Here is a 19,303-nt window from a genome sequence, read left to right on the forward strand (position 1 = left end):
CTGCCTTAAGATTGTTTTTAACTCATTCATAACTAAGTGTAAAACATGCAAACTCTGCACACGGACTTTATATCTTTGGTTTGCTCCAAAGGTATTTGAGTGTTGTTGCATACCTTAATAGTAAGTTTCCATCAGCACTGCATTAAGGCTGCCCCTGACTTCCCTTTGATTAGCAGCATTTGTTGACAAAAATATTTTATTATGTCAGTATTTACTTTGGGTGGAGCACAAATGGGTTCACTTCCATTGCTTAGACAGACATTGTTAAATAATATTCTAAAGGTCGTACCACATTATAAAGAAAAATGTCCCCTCGACACCAAGCTTTTCAAAATAAATGTTACCAGCACCCATGGAAGCAGTATTTTTTTCTGAATGCAGTGTAACAACTGCCAAGTTTTTCTATTCAACGTTAAAGCATGTTGAATAGAAAGACTTGGCTCATGTTGGTCCACTTACATGTTTCAAATGTCATGTTTGATGCCTGTCAACACATAAGAGGACTGTTTGCGTGCAAACTTAGTATGTCACCCTGTTAGGGTTTTCTTCCACTCTCTCAAAATGATTCCACACTTTGGATTTCCTGCCTGACATATGTAATTACTGTAACTAATTATTGTAACCACTGGTAGCAGCCATGATAACTGTTTGAGACACACTGTGTTAGGGTTTTGTATTGTTGATTGTCATTTATGCTTAGAAATATTTATGCCATATGCTTAGAAGTATATAATCGATTGTGTAGTGATAGGAAGTTTGATCCTTAGTAGTCTGCAGAGACACGTTGTGTGCATTCCAGAGCACTCGGGGAGCATGGGAGAGGCCGTGCCTTGTCTTATTGTTTTATGGTATAGGAGGACACCTTCTCTGTATCTGGTTAAGCATAAGACCCTTTTGTTTAGATGAACCGCTAGACTCCTGGCACCAGCTTTGGGGAGTCTTCAAGGGGTCACATCTTGACCCCACACATATACACACATAGACACACACACAAGGTATTCTTTGTTCACATGTATACCTATGTAAGATGTCATATGTTAATGAACCTATGCATATTCATGTAACCACAATAAAAGAGCAGTGTTAGGGGAGAGCGGACGAGAGCAACTGGGGTCAAGCGAAGGAACGGCGCCTGTCCAGTTCTCTCCCGTGCACGTAAAACATAAAGGACGTTGCCTACTCGTGTCTTGCTTTGCTGTGTAATTACATTGTCTTCAACGTTCCAGCGAATCGGGTTAAACTACAAACCTATCACACTGTCACTACTTTCACTGAGTTAACTTGACTAAGAATGATCAAATAGCACTTGGGCGGCTGTTAGAGGGCGGCTCTGTGAATCATGCTGTCTGTTAGTGGAGGATCGTAGCCTTGTCATCATGCAAACATCCACTGAGAGCAGGATGGGGAGCAGAAAAAACAGATTTTAAGTGGTGCCCATAATTGGCTTCATATTCATATAGAGTTTCCATTATTTTGGAAGGATAACGGTAATAATATTCTTACTTACATGGATTTTGTTGATTGGAATATTTTTATAGCTAAGGTACTTGAGTAGAATAGCTAATGGTATTGCTGCTGACTTTTGTAATTATTATTCAAAAATAAAATAAATGAAAAATGTTTGAACTGGTTAAAGAACTGAATATTCTCAAGAAATCCTCAAGGAACAGGCTTATCTTTATTATGATCAATCTCCTGCAGTCACTCTAAATTTGGGAAGTATAATGCCATCCATAGTGCATTTATCGCCTTCCCCTTTAGCTGGCATGCCATATCTGTATTCCTACGTGTTGGCAGCCTCCAGGCATCCGTGCCGGGGCCCTTAAAGAGTCCTGTGTCTAATGTGAGCATTCATCCAAGGGCACATATCAGTCTTTTCTCTCTCTCATCTCCTTTTTGGCAAGAATATAGTGCACCTGCAGTGCTAGCTAGCCCAGGACTAATGCAAATTAGAGTGTGTCTGATCAAAGGCTTGATTCGACTGCTTTTTTGTGTAAGATGTAGCATACTAATGATTCAGCTTTAATTGAAATAAGTGGCGTACACTGGAATTTACCCAGAGACTTAAATGTGGTTTAACACAACCTGTTACACTAAATGTCAGTTTTTATTGGATGTGTTGTCTGCTGATTAACTTTAAACAGGAGTCGTCGGCAGAGTGGCCCATCGCCTTCATCTGACAAGATGACCTCCACCTGCTTGCCGAGTATGCTCACTCTTTTGGTACTTGCAGGGAAAACCTAGCTTAATCAGACTAGCAAGCAACAGCCCTGCATTAGAAGAGCAAACAGCGGAAGAGCACACCAATTATTCGGCTAAAACTTAAGACTGTGCTGCTTTACCCAGCGGGTGACTGCTTTTCATTTTTCCACCTTATTTGAAAAGGTTATGCATCAAAGGATGTGCAAAAGTGTTAGATAACACTTGAACACTGTTTGGGGTATTTCCAACCACTCTCACCATAGCAGCTCTCGGTCTCTTTGTCCTAGAAGTCACAGTGAGATGTAAGGAAGCCTCATTGATGTCAAAATGATGATGATGATGATATGAATTATCAGATAACAGTGCTGTCAAAGATCAGAAAGTAAAGGTATAATCTGTCATTTTTTATTTATTTTTTATTTTTTTTAGACACGAGGACGAGCTGATAATATTAGACTGAACATTTTGAGAAGATACTGTGTTTAACGGCTGTTGACTCTTAGCTCTGGCTGCATATTGTTGTTTTGCAGCTGGTCCTTTTACACAGGGGCGGAACATCTGCCCTTTCCTGACAGTTAAGAGGAAACATCACAATGGAGAACTGTGTCATCCAAGCCAAACCTGGCATGGCTGGTGTTTTTGGCATGTATTTATTAATTCCATTGTAGAAGATTGCAGATCTCTGAATCATTAAGTTATCACTGTCAGCACCATTTAGAAGAGTGTTCATGCAGTTGTTTGTTTAACAATAGGGCTGATTTGGTGATCCCCACAAGTCATTTTTACTGCATTTTATGCAACCAAAGGCTTTATGTGAGTATGAAGCCGTATTGGGCACTTTATCAGAAAATAAACAGTTGCTGGAAGGAACAAAATACCACCTGTGGCATGAACTCGGCATTTGACGTTTGAAGGAAGTTTAGCTCTCTAGATTTATGCAGTTGACACTAAATTGTGCGTTTCAGCAGATATTGAGATATATCAGACCAAGGCACAATTTCCACTCTTCAACTGTCGTGTGTGTGTGTGTGTGTAGCCTTAGATTTCTGCCCTCGGCCTACAGATACCCAGCTAGATGTGATCTTGTTGTTTCTTGACTCTGTCTCAAAGTTTGTTGTGCACTTTGAACGTTTGTGAAACTCAGCTCAAACCAGTTTGGCCACACCCCAGTTATTCTTTTCACCAATAAAAGTGTTTCATTCACCCCTTTTTATTGTGTTTTTGAACTTTTTCAATAAACCCTAGAGGCGTGTGTGTGAGACCTTTCTAACAGATCAGCAGTTTCATAAATCATATAAGCATGTCTATCACCAGTCATGTTGCCACTGCCAGAGTTAGAGCATTTTTACTCAGTATGATTCTTGATGAATTCAACACTAATTCCTGTGTTGTATCTCCATGCTACCATGCATTGCCTTCCTATCTCATTATTTGGCTGATTGCATTTCATTATCATTTCATTTCATGTTTTTGACGCGAGCAGATGGAGGCGTGTCATTCAAAGGACTGAGTTATTTTGTTGGAATCGGAGGATACAGAGTTATTCCCAGCATTCCTGGGATCTGGAGAGCAGGTTTTGTTGCTTTCTGTCCACATGCTGTTACCTGATGATGTTGATGAAGACCACAGAGTTGAAGGGTCTTGCTGGATATCTTCTCACATTGCTGGACGCTATTGAACAATTTCATTCTTTCATTTAATGCATTTCTTTCATAAAAAGCAAGTCCTGATGTAGCAAGCATAAGAAATAAATTTCCTCTCATTCTGTAAATCATTAATGGCTTAGCAGACCATTAGTAGCTGCCAGTGTGATCAGATATTAGAGCATTCTCATTACTGAATTTTAATGCATTAACCCTCTCCATGTAGTCTGGACAGTAGGTCTGTTAGAAGCAGGGATTGTATGCACTCCCAATCGCAACTAGACTCTTTATCTGAACTGTAGTACTGGAAGGCCGATGACTGTCAGCTTTTTAGGCTTCAGGCCTCTTTGTCTGCTGGTCATGCTTCAGTGGCTAGTTGGTGATTTTCTACCCACTGCTGGAGAGTGCAGACTAGTATCACAGCAGCTTGATGTATGAAATTCACCCAGCACCATAAACATATGAAGCAGCCAATAATATTTAATTTAGAGGCATTTAGTGATGAATTGTTACAGAATTATTTTCTTTTCTTTCTCCGTCTTACATACACAGGTACATGATTTTCTAATATAATCTGTTTGATATGAAGACTTTTTTTGTATTGTATTTTATCCACAGAGCTCTTAAGTACACACAGTTTCATCTCAGGGCACTTTTATTTTGTAAGGTCAAGTTCTTACTGTTTATTATACACAAGACATGTTAAAACCAATGTGCTGAATCCAAGTTAAAGATTGTGCGTCTGCACTTCTTCCATGTTTTCAAAGGTACTGGGAAAGCAGTGAATAATTCCTTCATTCTTCTTGTGCTCAGAGGTGACTGTGGTTTAGGATAACACATAGAGTTAGGGTTGTCAAGTGGGCACCTACCATCCTCTTTGGGGTTTGGGGCAAACCATTTTTTTTTTTTTTTGATGGTTTGCCCCAATGCCTGTCCTTTTAATCTCATTTCAAATATATTCTGTACAGTTTTACTAACTAATAATAATGTACAGGGACAGGTTTGTCTTATATTCTGTACATAACCTATAATAGGGAAAAAAAGTATACCTTTAGATTTCTGATGTGCACTAACTGGTGTATGTTCTTGTCATTAAAGTGGCGTTTCTCTTCTAAATGATAACGTATCAGCCCTGCTTCCACTATGACTGTTGACTTTTTACCATGTTGTAATGCTTCGTATGTTTTATTTAATATAAACAAGCCCCTAAAAATAATCAGAGGTGATTCTCAGCTTTTCATTAGCAGCATTCATATGCAGCATGTCCTAAAAGCTCAGTTTTTAAAAGCTTGTGATGTTACTACAGCCCATAGACTCACGGTGTACCAGACACAGACTCTCATTGAGCCAAATAATAAAAACCTTTTTTTGGAAGTGATTGGAAGAGTGGAATTAGGGGAATGATGTTATACAAATGTGGATAAGAACTATCATTTTTAAAATAATGTGGATAGTCTCTGAACTCACATTAAACCAGCGGTCCCCTTTTTGCGCCACGGACCGGTTTATGCCCGACAATATTTTCACGGACCGGCAATAAGGTGTCGCGGATAAATACAACAAAATAAAACTAGTGCCGGTACCGAAAAAAAGATTGATTCATAACACACGTGAAAAGACCCAGGAAAACCGAGTTAACGATAAAAACGATAACAAAATAACGCTGAAAACCGATAAAAACCCTGAAAACCATACATTTCACACCTGAGCCTCAACTCTCGCGGCCCGGTACCGAACGACTCATGGACCGGTACCGGTCCGAGGCCCGGGGGTTGGGGAGCGCTGCATTAAACAGTATTATAATCATTCTTTATGGTTCACACTAACTAGATAGGTTAGCAGAGAAACGCCAAACTGAGCAACATGATGATTTGGGGGGCCTTTAAAATCCAGATTCGGTTTATTATTCTTTGCGACATTTCTGATTCTGGATAACTAGAATATTTCCACCTGTCCATCTGGGGCTACTTTACTCTGAGCCCCTCCCAAGTGACCAAGCTTCTTACCGCAGCTCTAAGGGAGAACCCAGGCACTCTTCCATTGAAGGCTTATTTTAGCCTTCTTCATGTGCAGTCTCATTCTGCATTTTCCCTCAGCAGTTGGCGAGTGATTACTGGAGGTTGGTTGCTGTCGCTGGGTTAAATCGGTCACACAGAGTATGTTGCACACAAAACCTTGTAATTCCTTTGGTCTCTTGCAGATTCGTGGGGTGGCCCATAGTGTTCATGCAAGATGCATTTGTCTGCAAGTACTTGTTACCTAATGGAGAACGTTCTCCTTTAAAGTAATAGTTGTCTTTACTGCTAAATCGTGCGACTGGAGCTTTAGCAGTCGATTTTGCAGCAACTGCCTGCAGCCACTTGCAACCACTCAAGGAATACTTTTTTTTTTTTTTTTTTTTTTTCCCCCCCATAGCAACTGGTGGCTGGCTATAGGCATGTGTGACTGGAGACTAAGGTTCATTAGATTTAATAGAATCATTGCGTTTTATTGTTGGATGTTATTTTTTTATAACAGTGCAGTTGATCGGAGCTAATTCCTTCAATGTTCAATGTGTTTTGTGAGTAAGATTGGCTCATCTAAAACAGTCTGATAGAGTCTAAATCTAATCTATAACCTAAAATCAGTTTAGGTTTGGATTGGATTGGAATTTGGAAGACTGGAGTAATGATTTTTTTATTAGTATTATTTTTTTTATTATCCTACATTTTCCAACATTTCTGTACAACTGTTTTTAGTGGTTAAGAATTAGCTGAAATAAAACCTTTTTTTCCCCCTTTTTTCCCCGTTTTTTTTTTAACGAAATCAAAAGTCGAGTACCGGTAGTTTAAATAATACAGACATTTGAATTTCCTGATGGAGCTTTTCTTGGTTTGCTTCGCTGTTTTGTTTCATGATTAATGAATCTTAGCCTGATGGGATTAATGTACCTTTACTTTTTTCTTTTTTGTACATCTTCTTACTGAGGTGAAAATGAGCATCTGTTTCTGCAGCACTGGGCTGATAAGTTGGATTACACTGGTTTAACTGCTATCTGCTGGCTGGCAGAGAGGATTCTGATCTGCAGATATCGTCGGGTAGTTTTGTTAGTCTGCTGTAATTATGGGCAAGCTAAGGTAACTGTAAAGCATTGAAGGTTGTAAAACTGGGTCGGGTAGAAAGTCATAGTGTCATCTCACTGCATGTCACCAATTAGTCGTTACATTATACACCTAACTGTCAAACAGCACTGTCACTAGGGATTCACCCATGATGACTCCCTGATTATTTATGTTTTCCTAAATCGAGGCTAAAAACTAAAAGCGCTCATTACTTTGACTCAGTTTTCCCATCATGCATCGTCATTATCCCTGCTTTGATCTCAGGGCAAAGCTTCGTCTTTGTCACGTAATTCATCATTCCAGTAGTCCCCAGGAGTTGGACAGCTTCTGGGAGTTTTCCAATTTGCCATTTAGTAGAGGCAGAATTGGAACAGAAGGTGAAGCTTAATTGCTCTGTTTTGCCAGGAATCATTTTGGGAAATGTATATGGGAGATTATAGTTTTTAACATATAGAATTTGTCAGTGTGTGAGAGAGTAAACTGCTATTTAATGCATTGAAAAACACAGCTACCACAGCTGTAAATAAATATTTTGTAATAAAATGGATTAATGCACGAGGAAGCTTAAACATGTGTATTAGTTGACGGGGCGATCGTGGCTCAAGAGTTGGAAGTTCGCCTTGTAATCGGAAGGTTGCCGGTTCGAGCACTGGCTTGGACCGTCTCGGTCGTTGTGTCCTTGGGCAAGACACTAAACCCATTGCCCTACTGGTGGTGGTCAGAGGGCCCGGTGGCGCCAGTGTCCGCCAGCCTCGCCTCTATCAGTGCGCCCCAGGGTGGCTGTGGCTACAACGTAGCTTGCCATCACCAGTGTGTGAATGGGTGGATGACTGGATGTGTAAAGCGCTTTGGGGTCCTTAGGGACTAGTAAAGCGCTATATAAATACAGGCCATTTACCATTAGTTAAATATCGAGCAGAAGTGACTCTTCCAGCAGGGAAACGATCCAAAGCATCCCAGCTGCCTATTAAAATGTATTTTTGCCCAGGAGAAAATCTGTCTTACAATGGCACTTCCTGAGTGCTGACCTAAATCCCAAAGAGCCCTATTGGATGGCATGGAGGAAAAAAGTCATCTCATTTATTCATCCTCGAGTGTGGATGAACTGAAAGTATTACTGGCTGAAACATGGAGGAGACTTTCATCACAGCAGTAACTGAAACAATTGCCACACATTGTCTGAGAGTTTTGCAATGTTGAGTTTGGCTAAGACAAAAAACAGAAGGAAAAAAAATCACAAAGGCATTTTAGGTTAATTAGCCATATGTGTATGGGAGAGGGTAATGTTCTATGTCCCTCTGCCAGATCTCAGTGGACCGGTGCGTAGTTCAAGACATACTGCGCCTTTTGCAGCATAACTGCTGAGATGGATTGGGTTAAATAAGCGGTTGGATGGGAGGATGAATCTATTAGACAGCATCCATTTCACTGTGATGGACTGCAGCTTGTTTGTCTTCTGTTTAGGAGATTGATTGCAAGCTCACCAGAACCTGTACCAGGCTGAGGCTCCAGAGCAGAAGGACCACTGTAGTCGGTTGAGGTGCAACATGGTGGCACTGGAATTGGTCTATTCAATGTAGTGCCAGCTTAACATGTTACTTATTACTTACTTATTATAATTTATGTACCAAAGCACGGATGTGCCTCTGTGCGCCACCACAGAGGCAACAATACAAAAACTGTGTCTTTGTTGGATGAAATACAGATTTCAGCACAGTAAAAGCATCATTTAGAAATCTTTCACTTTTCAAATTGTGAAATCGTAGATCGGGGTGAGAAGTTTATCAACGTCACCAAAAAACAGTTCTCTCACGTGGCTACAGGTGAGGAGTGGGAGAAGTTACGCTGCTTAAGGAAGTGAAGCAATTTGCTTTGTTTTAAAATGTATGCAGTTTTCTGTTTAAATGGGGAACTAATGGGAAGTCACTGTCACTCCTGCATTAGTGTCATTCACACAACATGAAAGCATCCAGGTTTCTCAAAACAGACTACAGGGAAAAACCCTCTACATTAACAAACCTTGACAGTTGGATACACAGTTGAATAGAAGTGATTCTACTGTAGAAGAATTCTTTGGTTCTTTTTAATTTAATTATGTATTATTTTATAGTCTCACTGACTAAACTTGATTGAGTTTCTTTTTCTTTTTTCCCCAGATATCATTGACAAGAGTGAGTTGAAGACATTCTTTGAGAGCAACAGTTCTCAGATTTATTTTATCTTCTATGAAAATTTCATTACACTGGAAAGCAACTTAAAACAAAAAGGTGAGTAAAAGCTTTTTGTAATAAACTGCACATGCACTATTTAGCTGCCACTGTCAGTGGTGGTTCAATAATTAACCCTCTCTTTGCCCTCTGTGCTACAGCAAAGGTTATTTTCCGTTTGCCCCACATTTCCAGAGCAGCGGTACTTAGAGAATCAATCTGATTATGTTTAGTGTAACTGAGTGGATTGAGCTTGCCTTCATTCATTCCCAGTGGGACTGCGGTCTCATGGTCATGCACGTTCATTTAAATGAATGTTTATGCAGTGGCCCATATTATTTTTGCATTATTGATGAAGCTCTATGCAGCATAGCTTCAGGTAAAACGTTTTAAAAACTTTGTACTAAAAGTGTTTTCTTTGTGTTTCAGGGAACAAATCTCAAAGGGAGGAGCTGGACTCTATCCTCTTTATTTTTGAAGTAAGTGCTCTGTTGTTTTTTTATGTTGATATCTCCATCTGGTATTTCCAGGTAAACTCGGGTAGAATCACCTGCTACGTCCTGAATTCACTTCATAGAGTCTGTAGATCAATAGCAGGTTGTTCTAAGGCCTCATTGTTGCGCTGCCATTCAGTCCACTTCTTGTTTTTAAAATCCAGGCGTGCATGCAAATCAGAGGTGTGTTTCATCTCTGCATGCACAGCATGCTGTTGGCTCTCTAGCCCCTCCCTCTGTTTTTGCTGAGCACTTTTATGTTGCACATGCGGGTTAAAGTCCCCTACCTTGTTTTCCCACCTGACTGCAAAGGCAGCTCGAGTTTCCAATGCAAACAGTGAGCTCTCCGGTTACATTTGCTCAGGGCAGGGCTGTTAGGATGGCAGCAGATCAAATTGTGGGGCAGTCTGTTTGTCTCTTTTTGTACAGTATGCCTTGCTCTAGATTTTGTCATCACCTGGGAGCAGTATCAGGGTGTTCCATAAATTACACAAAGTCACAGCTTGGGAAGCGCTGGCAAGGATCCTTAGCTGCTGTAGTCTGTCTTTAGCGATGGATTACTATGTTGTAGTTTTTTTGTTTTGTTTTTTAGTCGGGCATATCGAATGCAAATTGGGCCCAGTGTTTTCGTGTTATCACATTATGTTTTTGGTGCTGTCTGGGTGATGCATCGTGTACTTAATGCATGCTCTGAAATGCTTCCCTATGTGTCTGTCTGCTCGTCATTTTTCCTGCTGATGTTCTTTCAGTCTGGCAGTCTTTTGTAGAATTAACACTTGTACCTATGCCCCTCTCCTGCAGATCATACGAGAAATTATTTTCTGATCAAAATGGAAAAATGTTATCATTCAGTTCAACATTTCCATTCAGTTCTCTCTAGTCTATACCTAGAAACCCACAGTGTCTGTCTGCACACATCCAGTCATTTGACCTGTGAATAAAGCCCGGATTCATGGCTTCTACATATTTATGGAGTCATCTTTTCAGAGAGAACTAATATTGAAAGCAGCTTAACCCTCATTTTTCCCCTTTTAGCCCCTGCCTGTGACGCTGTGTGCTTTTACCCATGCACTGAGAAGATAAGCTTGCTTTGACTAATGTGGGCAGGACAGATACAGGGTTGCCTTGATCCTGAGCGCTGCTGCACTGTGTGGACATTCTCGTTACACCACATTACATTAAGAATTTTAGCTCTTAGGTGGTCGTCAATGTGATATCAGTGCATGTACTTAGGGCTGCTCGATTATGGCAAAAATGATAATCACGATTATTTTCACTGAAATTGAGATCTCGATTATTTGACGATATTTATTTAACAATAACAATGTATTGAATAATGGCTTTAAAGATTGTCAAAAAATAATATAGTGTTCAAATACTGATTACAGTGCAAATGTTTGCAATATAAAAAATAAATGAAAAATGTAAACATCTATGTTTAGTGAACTTCCAAATACTGCACAATATTTGATCCACGTCTGACTCCGCAAACCCATAATGTTTCCACCAATGTTCCCTCTAATATTTCATGTGTCTGAGCGAACACACAAACTCCCTGAGCGGACACTTGGACCACTGTGAGCGACATCAGACGTGTGCACTGTGGTCGCGCCGGCATCTAATCCATCCAAGTTACATGGTTTATTAAAATAATCAAATTACAGCATTTACATTTATGTTAGACTACTTTTAATTAACTGCTTTAGCCCACTTACAATGAAAATGTAAAAAATCTTGTTCATGACCTGTGTAGTATGTTAACACTATTGGAAGTAAAAATAACTTGAACTCCAATTTTGAAAACACAACTTTCTTTCTTTCTTTCTTTTCCATAAAGCTCTGACTTGTATTATGAGTCTGTGGTCTGAGAGAGAGTCCTGTAACTCTGTCTGCCAAATACAGTATTTAATGACCAATGTTGGGCAATTAATTATATAGTTACTACTTCAAAAAAGTAACTCAGTTTGGCAAACAAAGTTTTTTGCAGCTGTTTTTTTATGCAGCCAAGGCGTTTTTAAATAAACATTTTGAACAATCAGCTGTTCTGCAACAAATTTGATGCCACACAAATTATTTGTGCCACTCCAAAAAATAATTTCTGTCCACTATGAGATAAAGGAGAACAACAGCCTGATACCTGCAGGCCTGACAACAGGAGATGTATCACTCCTGTAACACCTGTAACATTCAGCAGTCGCCTCATTGTTCTGACACACACAACAAAACTATTGACTACACTACACACTAACTACACACTAACTACACACAGTAGCGGTTTTAGATACGGGCGACACGGGCGGTTGCCCGGGGCGGCATCGTGGTGGGGGGCGGCATCACGGGCATCGGCAAAAAAAAATTAAAATTGCTGGGAGTAAGGCGCCCTCCGTTTGCGAGGTGCGCCTGCTGCTTGCGGCACAGGGAGGAGAGGGCGGGGTGGCGGGCGATTCTCTGGCTGGCTGGAGCAGCATCTAATAACCAACTCGCAAAATAAAACAAAATAAAACAAACCAACAACACGCAAAACACGGACATTATGATAAAGACTTATAATTTGTACCGATGTTTTTCTATATTTCCTCGGGATGAATAAAGCATAATCAATCAATCAATCAATCAATACACAAAAAGTGAGCGAGAGCCCTCGGTGCGCCTGCTCGCTGCTGAAGTCAAAGTAAACTTTATTGTCATCTCCGCTACATACAGTCCAGTATATAGAGAGACGAGACGACGAGGCTCCAGTTACAGCAGTGCAAGTAAACGAACAATAAATATTTAAGAGTAAGAAAATAAATATACACTTTAGGACTCGGGGTAAAGGGATCAATAACAATTTAAAATGTATATTTTATATTTTGTTGATTTAAAGTCTCACACACAACCCGTTTTTAAAGTTTAAAAAGAGAAAAGAAGAGGAGGAGTGTAGCGACTTCCACAGTCTCTAGAGGACGGGACTGAGCCTGCCTGACGCTGTCAACTTTACGCAATAATGCGAGAGGTGGAATTGCTTGCTTGTTTATTAAAGTGCTTGAAAAGTTTACAGAGCAATGTGATCGGCTCATGATTCAAACTCTTAAAACATCACAGGCTCTAATGCAACAAGGGAAACTTCGTTGTGCTGCGGTCAACAAAAACTACAGCTACCCAGCCCTCCTCTCTGTCAAAATCAAACCAGTGAATGACAGACTGACAACGCCCTCTTAATGTCGCCGCTAGCACCCACGTGACTCCTGTTACACATCACCATAGCAACCAAACAAATGAAAACCCAGTGATCATTAAAATTCAATATTTAATTATGGCTCCTACAAGGAGAAACGAGCAAAAGATACAGGTAAGCAGATGTGTCATTGGATAATGGCAGGTCATGTATCCTAAAACTTTCAGAACACTTTCTTAATTATGTGGGTTACAGTTCCTCCAAGAAGAAATGGTAAAAATAGTTACAGTAACAGACTAAACTCCAAAAATTATATACAATAATATAATATTAATATAATAGTAATTAGTCAGTGTCAATTGTTGATTTGTCCTGTTCTCATTTTATGACGAATTATGATGTCTGTTTAGTAGCCGTTTGCATACTATATTTTCTCTGTCTTCATATGTGTGTATGTGTGTGTGTGTGTGTGTGGTGGGGGGGGGGCGCCAGAGGGAGTGTTCGCCCAGGGCGCCAAATAGGCTAGGACCGCCACTGACTACACAAGATTTGCGCTAAACGTCGCAAATCTCTCGCATCTCAGAACACCGCCGTCACTCCTAAAACTTCCCCCCGTTTCTTAACAACTAGATGCCACGTTGCCATATCATTTTTTTGATTGGTCGACATGGTACTTTTTTCGACCAATAGGAAAGGGTGGGGGGGTTTTGGTTTTGTTTTTGCTCACAGGCGGAGAGTGCTTTTGAGCGTTTTCCTTATAAAACGCCGTTTTTACCGTTTCTTCCCGCAGTAAATATAAACAACGATAGTATTCAGGAAGAAAACCAAACATTGCAGATATTTTTATCATAACTCTGGTTTCACGTGGCCGATCAACACAATTTAAAAACTGGTATAAAGTCCACACTTTTTCCGTCAATTGTTCCGTCTGTCCTGCTCACATCTCCAATGGTTGGACACGTTGTCATTAATGTGGCTTCACTGCACATCAGCCACGCCGCTTTGCTAGCTAAAACACCGGCGTCGGCACATAAGGACGCAGTCACTTACTGACCCGAACTCTTCCACGGCATGCATTTTTAATTTCTCTTTGATATTTGTGCATATTGGGGCCCGATGAATGTAAAAACAAAGAATTTCCAGATTTTTGTTTTTTACCTTATTTTTGTTTTTAAGAAAAATGAGAGCCACATATGAGGATATTCATTTAAAATTTTGATAGAACAGTAGCAGTATAATGTCCTCGTAAGTGGATATCAGGCCCATATAGAGCAAAATTGAGTATTTTGGTCTAAATAACCAAAAATGTGATGTCCACATATGTGGACAGCAGGTCCTAGGAGGTTAAATTTCAATTCAGGTTAGATTTTTTTTGTGCACAACGCAGATTTTCTGTGCGCAGAGACAGTGCCAGCAGTGCGCAATTGCGCACGTGCGCAGCTTAGAGGGAACATTGGTTTCCACACCACTGAAGTCGTTTACCTCTCTTTTCAACCAACGGCATTCTTTCTTCAGCAGCCATTATCCTCTCCTCTCCAAATAACTTCTGCTTAGCTTTCCGAGCTTTCCTCGCTTCCCTCGGGTCCTCTTAATTGTTGTGACGCGTGTTCGAAACGCAGAGAGATGCGCTCGATTTGCCACACGGAGCAGCGCGAGAGTAAAGCACGAAGGAGGTGCTAATAATGGGCGGAGTCATTTTTAATGATCGTTGAAAACCCAGATCGTAATCGAGATTAAAATTCGATTAATTGAGCAGCCCTACATGTACTTACAAACATGCATACTTGAAGAAAAGGTGTTATATTATCCAACAAAAGATGTGGCAGTGCAGCAGAAAATTAATTAAAACAGTGTTTCGAGGCAACTGCATTTGACTCCCTCATAAATTATTTCTACAATAAGCACAGTAATGTAGTGTATTTTTTATGGGAATTTTACATTTATGCCACGTGTGTCATACACCCTATCTCAGTGCAGGATAATACTTTGTGTAGATGGCCATCGTTAACATAAGTGATGGGAATCACCCTGCCAAAACATGGCCGCTTTTGTCCAGCAAGCATCAGAGCACTTTGTAGCGTGGCTTGCGAGTGGATAACGGCTAGGACAAAAGCAAGTTGCAGCACAGTGCTTAGCGTCACACTTTAATGCTGTATGACAGGGTAAGAAGAACAGAACATCTCAACATCACTTCTCACGTTCTTTGTATGAATTTCCCTGGAGAACCCCGTTTACACTCATCTCTTCAGGGATGTGAAACGTATTCCCTCACGCTCTCGTCACCTGTCCCTCCTTGTGTTCTGCCTGATATATACAGTCCACGTCCCCAGTTTGTTTCCTTCGAGCTGGCTATGTGGGGATTACTTTGCTGTCATTATGAGGTATGCAACCCCTTTTTCATGAGTTGCTGTGGGGGAGCATGATCTCCCATGCTGGGCCCGTTTGAGTAATGGCTATCTAGAGGGGGTAATCTTTTGTTCCTCTGCCTAAACTGTGCTGGTCCACTCCACCCCCCATCCCACCAGCAGCCATCACTCCCTCCCAGGATTTCTTTGTCTGCTTCCACAGAGGCATCATACCATGGCAGTCTTTATGGGAATGCAACCACATTTCTGAGGATGCAGTCGTGTTCTTGATATTGATTAAAGATTTTACCTCATAAAAAAAACGACATAACATTTATTTATTTTGTTTAACTTTAATAGTTAGTCGATGCTGAATCAAAGGATTGCCCTAGTATGACCACAAGGCTTTGAACTCTCTTGGCAACTGTTTGCTTTTTACTACTGCTTCAGATCTCTGACAGCGAATACAGACACTAAGAGTCAAGCATGCATTTATTTTTTTAGTACAGCCTGCATGTTTTTGAATATGTGTTGCTATGATACATGCTGTTAAAAATAATTCAAACGAAAAGTTTTCAGTGTATAACATCCACAGAAAAAACTGTGTGTTTGGCTCCTTTAACCGTGTAGGCCGAGGCTTGAAGTAACGTTAGCAGTTTTTCTGGTCATTCACAGTGTGAGAGAGCGAACACTTAGTTTGATTAGAAGTTCTACATTTATTGATCCAAATGTGAAAATACTCCATTGCCTAGCCATTAACATCTGATGCACTTTAATCATTATCTGTTCCTGCAAATGACAAATTCAGTGGAGGCTTCCAAGTAATCAAGGTGATTGATGGTTAGTTGATTCCCAGGCAGGAACTCCCATACAAATCGGGCACATTAGCAACAAATACCCAGAAACAAATGTGATAAAGTCAACGTGATGGTTGTCATAGAACATGGACAGAACGTTGAACAGCTGTAAATTCACACAGAAGAAACCATACTCTGTGTGAGAGTGAAATTGGAAATAGGCAGGTGGGTTACCATGAAACCTATGGGCTGTTCAGCTGCAGAAATCTGAGGCAGTTTGTGCATAACCTAAACCTAAAACCCCTAACCTAAAACCTCACCAGTATCACAATCAATGAAAGAGGGTAAACTATAGACTGGGTAATCATGCTTTTTTTTTTTTTTTTTTTTAAATTGCAGTTTATTTGGGTAGTTTAATCAGAATCAGAAATATTTTATTAATCCTGAAGGAAATTATGGGTTACAGCAGGCAGCAAGCTGGTTGGCGCATGCGCACCAACCCCTGAGGCCAGCAGGGGTTGGTACTGGTTCTTCTTACAGACTGACCAATGAAGAGGCCACGTTCAAGATACGTTGGAACTTTGATATCAGAATTCAGCAATGACATCACACATGAGTTGGCACGTTCCAGAAAAAGTGAGAAAAAACTGTTTGATTCTGTTCTTGGCACGCTAGAGTCATTCACGTATCATGCAGTGCAGCACTAATACTTCTTTTTTTGTGTTTAAAAAAGACATTCATGGATGGAGCTTGGTCAGTGCTCTGCGTATGGCTTCTTTACTAAGTCATAAATGCACAACAGTGGCAGTACAGATTCAAAGGTTTACAGTTTTACGACCGTTTACGTTCACTGCCGCCATCTTGGATTGCTAACTCGGGGGTTGGTCTGCTCCCACTTTCTGAGTGCGGAAATCGTTCCCCAAAAATTCACTGGGGAAAATGAGTTTTGCGTCAGGGCCAGGCATATAGACTTTATTGTTGTACTTTAATTTATTTGATTTAATTAATTTATTTGTTTGGTGTGGCCTTTTGCATGCAAATATGTCCACAAAAAATCTTATTAGCCTTTATAAAACAAGGTCAAGCAAAACAATACATTCTAATTATAGTTCTGCTGGTAGGCTAGTGGCTGCACACAGATGTAAAATTTAATATAAAACTCCCTTATAGCTCTATCCCTCTGAGCACAATGTGCCATTCAAAGAACACAATCTGCTGTCGATGCATAGATGTGTCTCCATATCTGTGTTGTACATGGATTCAGACATGAAGGACAACACAACTTTTGCTCTTTTTATAAAATAAAAACTGTCTTGTGCCAAAAGGATAAACGGGCTTCTCTTTACACTTGGTAAAGATGTCTGGTTTTCAGTCTCTGTCTTAACCTGTTAGCACCCAGCTGCTGTGGAGAACCACCTGTCTTGTCAGGTGACCTGTGCGTGAGATACGCGTTACTGCTGATTGGCCAAAAGTTATTAAGAACTTTTATTAATAAACACGGGGCCAAATAAGACACATGTGACAGAGGTTGTGAGGTTGATCAGTGAAGTTAAGTGTGCTTGTTTAGTTCATTACTTTCTGATTTGAGAACAGAAAGTTAAGGATGGAGGGCTTCTTTTTATTGTCATGTAGCAGTTTTATTCATGTTTTTGATTTTTGGTTTGTAATGACATGTGTTCATGTCTTTAGATTTCTCAGGGAATCATTCTTGGTTTGCAAGCTGCAGTCATAAATTGTTTGTTTGCTAATTAGATATCAGCTAATTGGAGTCAAGAGTTGGCGTTCGAGAAAATATTTGTCTACATGTAATTCATTTCTCTCTCCTTTTGTGGTCAAAACATGTTTTTAATCTCTCTTGCTGCCACACAGCACGGATACTATAAAGAATTAATTTTACAGCCAGCGTGAGACCTCTTTCTGTTTTCTGCCGTCACAAGACCAGAACCAGCTTCTCAGGCCTCAGGGGAAGAGTTTGTTTATGCGCCTGTATTACTGGAGATGACTTCTCACTGACAACAGTTCAGTGCCACTGTGGTTGTGAAACAGGTTCAGGGACAGCTTTGGGACCCCTAAAACTCGGGGCGGGGTGGGGTGTTCACATTCCCTTTCTCTTCAGGATGTGACCTCACCCTGACATGTCAAGTGCCATCTGGACCTGAGTCAGCAGGCTGAATTCCCCTTGTTATCCTCTCTGTCAAGCCGCCCCATCTAGATTTGAGACTTAACTTACTGACTTTTTAATAAACAAAATAAATCTTTTTTTATATAGTTTTGTTTATTTTGGGGATCACAGACTTGGAGAAACCTTTTTATAGGACTATAGTACCAGCCAAAATGGCAACACACTAAAACAAGTATCAAGCAGAAAAAAGAGACTTTAACAAGAGAGATCTCTGAGGTTAAACTGAGATTTATTCATGTCGGCCGTAGCATATGATTGATTTTGACCTGCATGTTTTTTAAATGCGTAGGTCTGTAATTAGTAATTAATTACATAGTTTAAGTGTGTGTCATGAGCAGCCATCTGTAGCTCTGTTTCGGCCTCGTGTAATTGCTTCATAATCCTTGTTCTTCTAAACCTCGGCTAACGCTTCTAATAAAAAAAATGTGCTCAGGGCCATTTAGGTACATGATTTGTTTTCGACTGTAATTCTTCTTGACTGGCAGTTTACCCATTGGACCCCTACTGGTTATGCATAATGCAAATGTACAAAGTGTGCTTGGTGCACAGGGGAGCAGCAGATGAATCTTGATGATCTGTGCGTTGGTCCAGAATTTTACAGATAGGAACATTTTTGTTACTAGTAAGTAACCTGATTAAGAAGCGTTTTTAAAATGGACCCTAGAATGCTGTAGCTTGGCTTTCCCGACCAAAGAGGAAGGTGTAGCAGATGGCTGAGAAGCTGGTATTAAGGCGCTGAAGGAGTCTCGTGCGCTGTTGCTGCCATCTACTGGCAACAGAGGAGAATTAAAACGGTATTGTAACACTGTTCCCATATTTTTGGTGTTCTTCTTAAAAACAAAGAATAAAAACTAGTGTTTTGGGCTTAAAGCACCATTTAATAGGAATTTTGTATATTTTACTTGCTTTAATTTACCTTTGCTGATTTACGTGTTAGCCAAATTTCTGTTCAGTCTTACGTGGCTCACACTGTTGTGGCATAAACAAAGCAGGTGTGTGTAACTGACGTCTTCTCTCTCTGTGCTTTTCATCTGTCAGTGTTTGTAATCCCAGGGCCCACTTCTGTTTGATTGAATGCAAGCACTATCCATTGCACTTTATTTCCTGCTTACTGTGTGTTATAATTTGAGTTTTGCCTGTTTTGGCTGGTTATTTTCTCATTATCGCACGTCCTT

The 19,303-nt window shown here is 40.3% G+C and overlaps 1 protein-coding gene across 3 annotated transcripts in view; it reads left to right on the top strand.

Annotated features, from left to right (window-relative positions):
• Window positions 1-19,303, top strand: part of ralgapa2 (Ral GTPase activating protein catalytic subunit alpha 2) — a 99,056-nt gene that overhangs the window by 8,091 nt on the left and 71,662 nt on the right. For all 3 annotated transcript variants that reach the window (XM_039603125.1, XM_031728077.2, XM_031728076.2), the window contains exons 2-3: window positions 9,103-9,213; window positions 9,583-9,632. In XM_039603125.1, the coding sequence (XP_039459059.1) occupies window positions 9,103-9,213; window positions 9,583-9,632 (161 nt within the window). The remainder of the gene's footprint in view (window positions 1-9,102; window positions 9,214-9,582; window positions 9,633-19,303) is intronic.

This window comes from Oreochromis aureus, linkage group 19 (genome assembly GCF_013358895.1).
Source record: "Oreochromis aureus strain Israel breed Guangdong linkage group 19, ZZ_aureus, whole genome shotgun sequence".
NCBI classification, from domain to species: domain Eukaryota; kingdom Metazoa; phylum Chordata; class Actinopteri; order Cichliformes; family Cichlidae; genus Oreochromis; species Oreochromis aureus.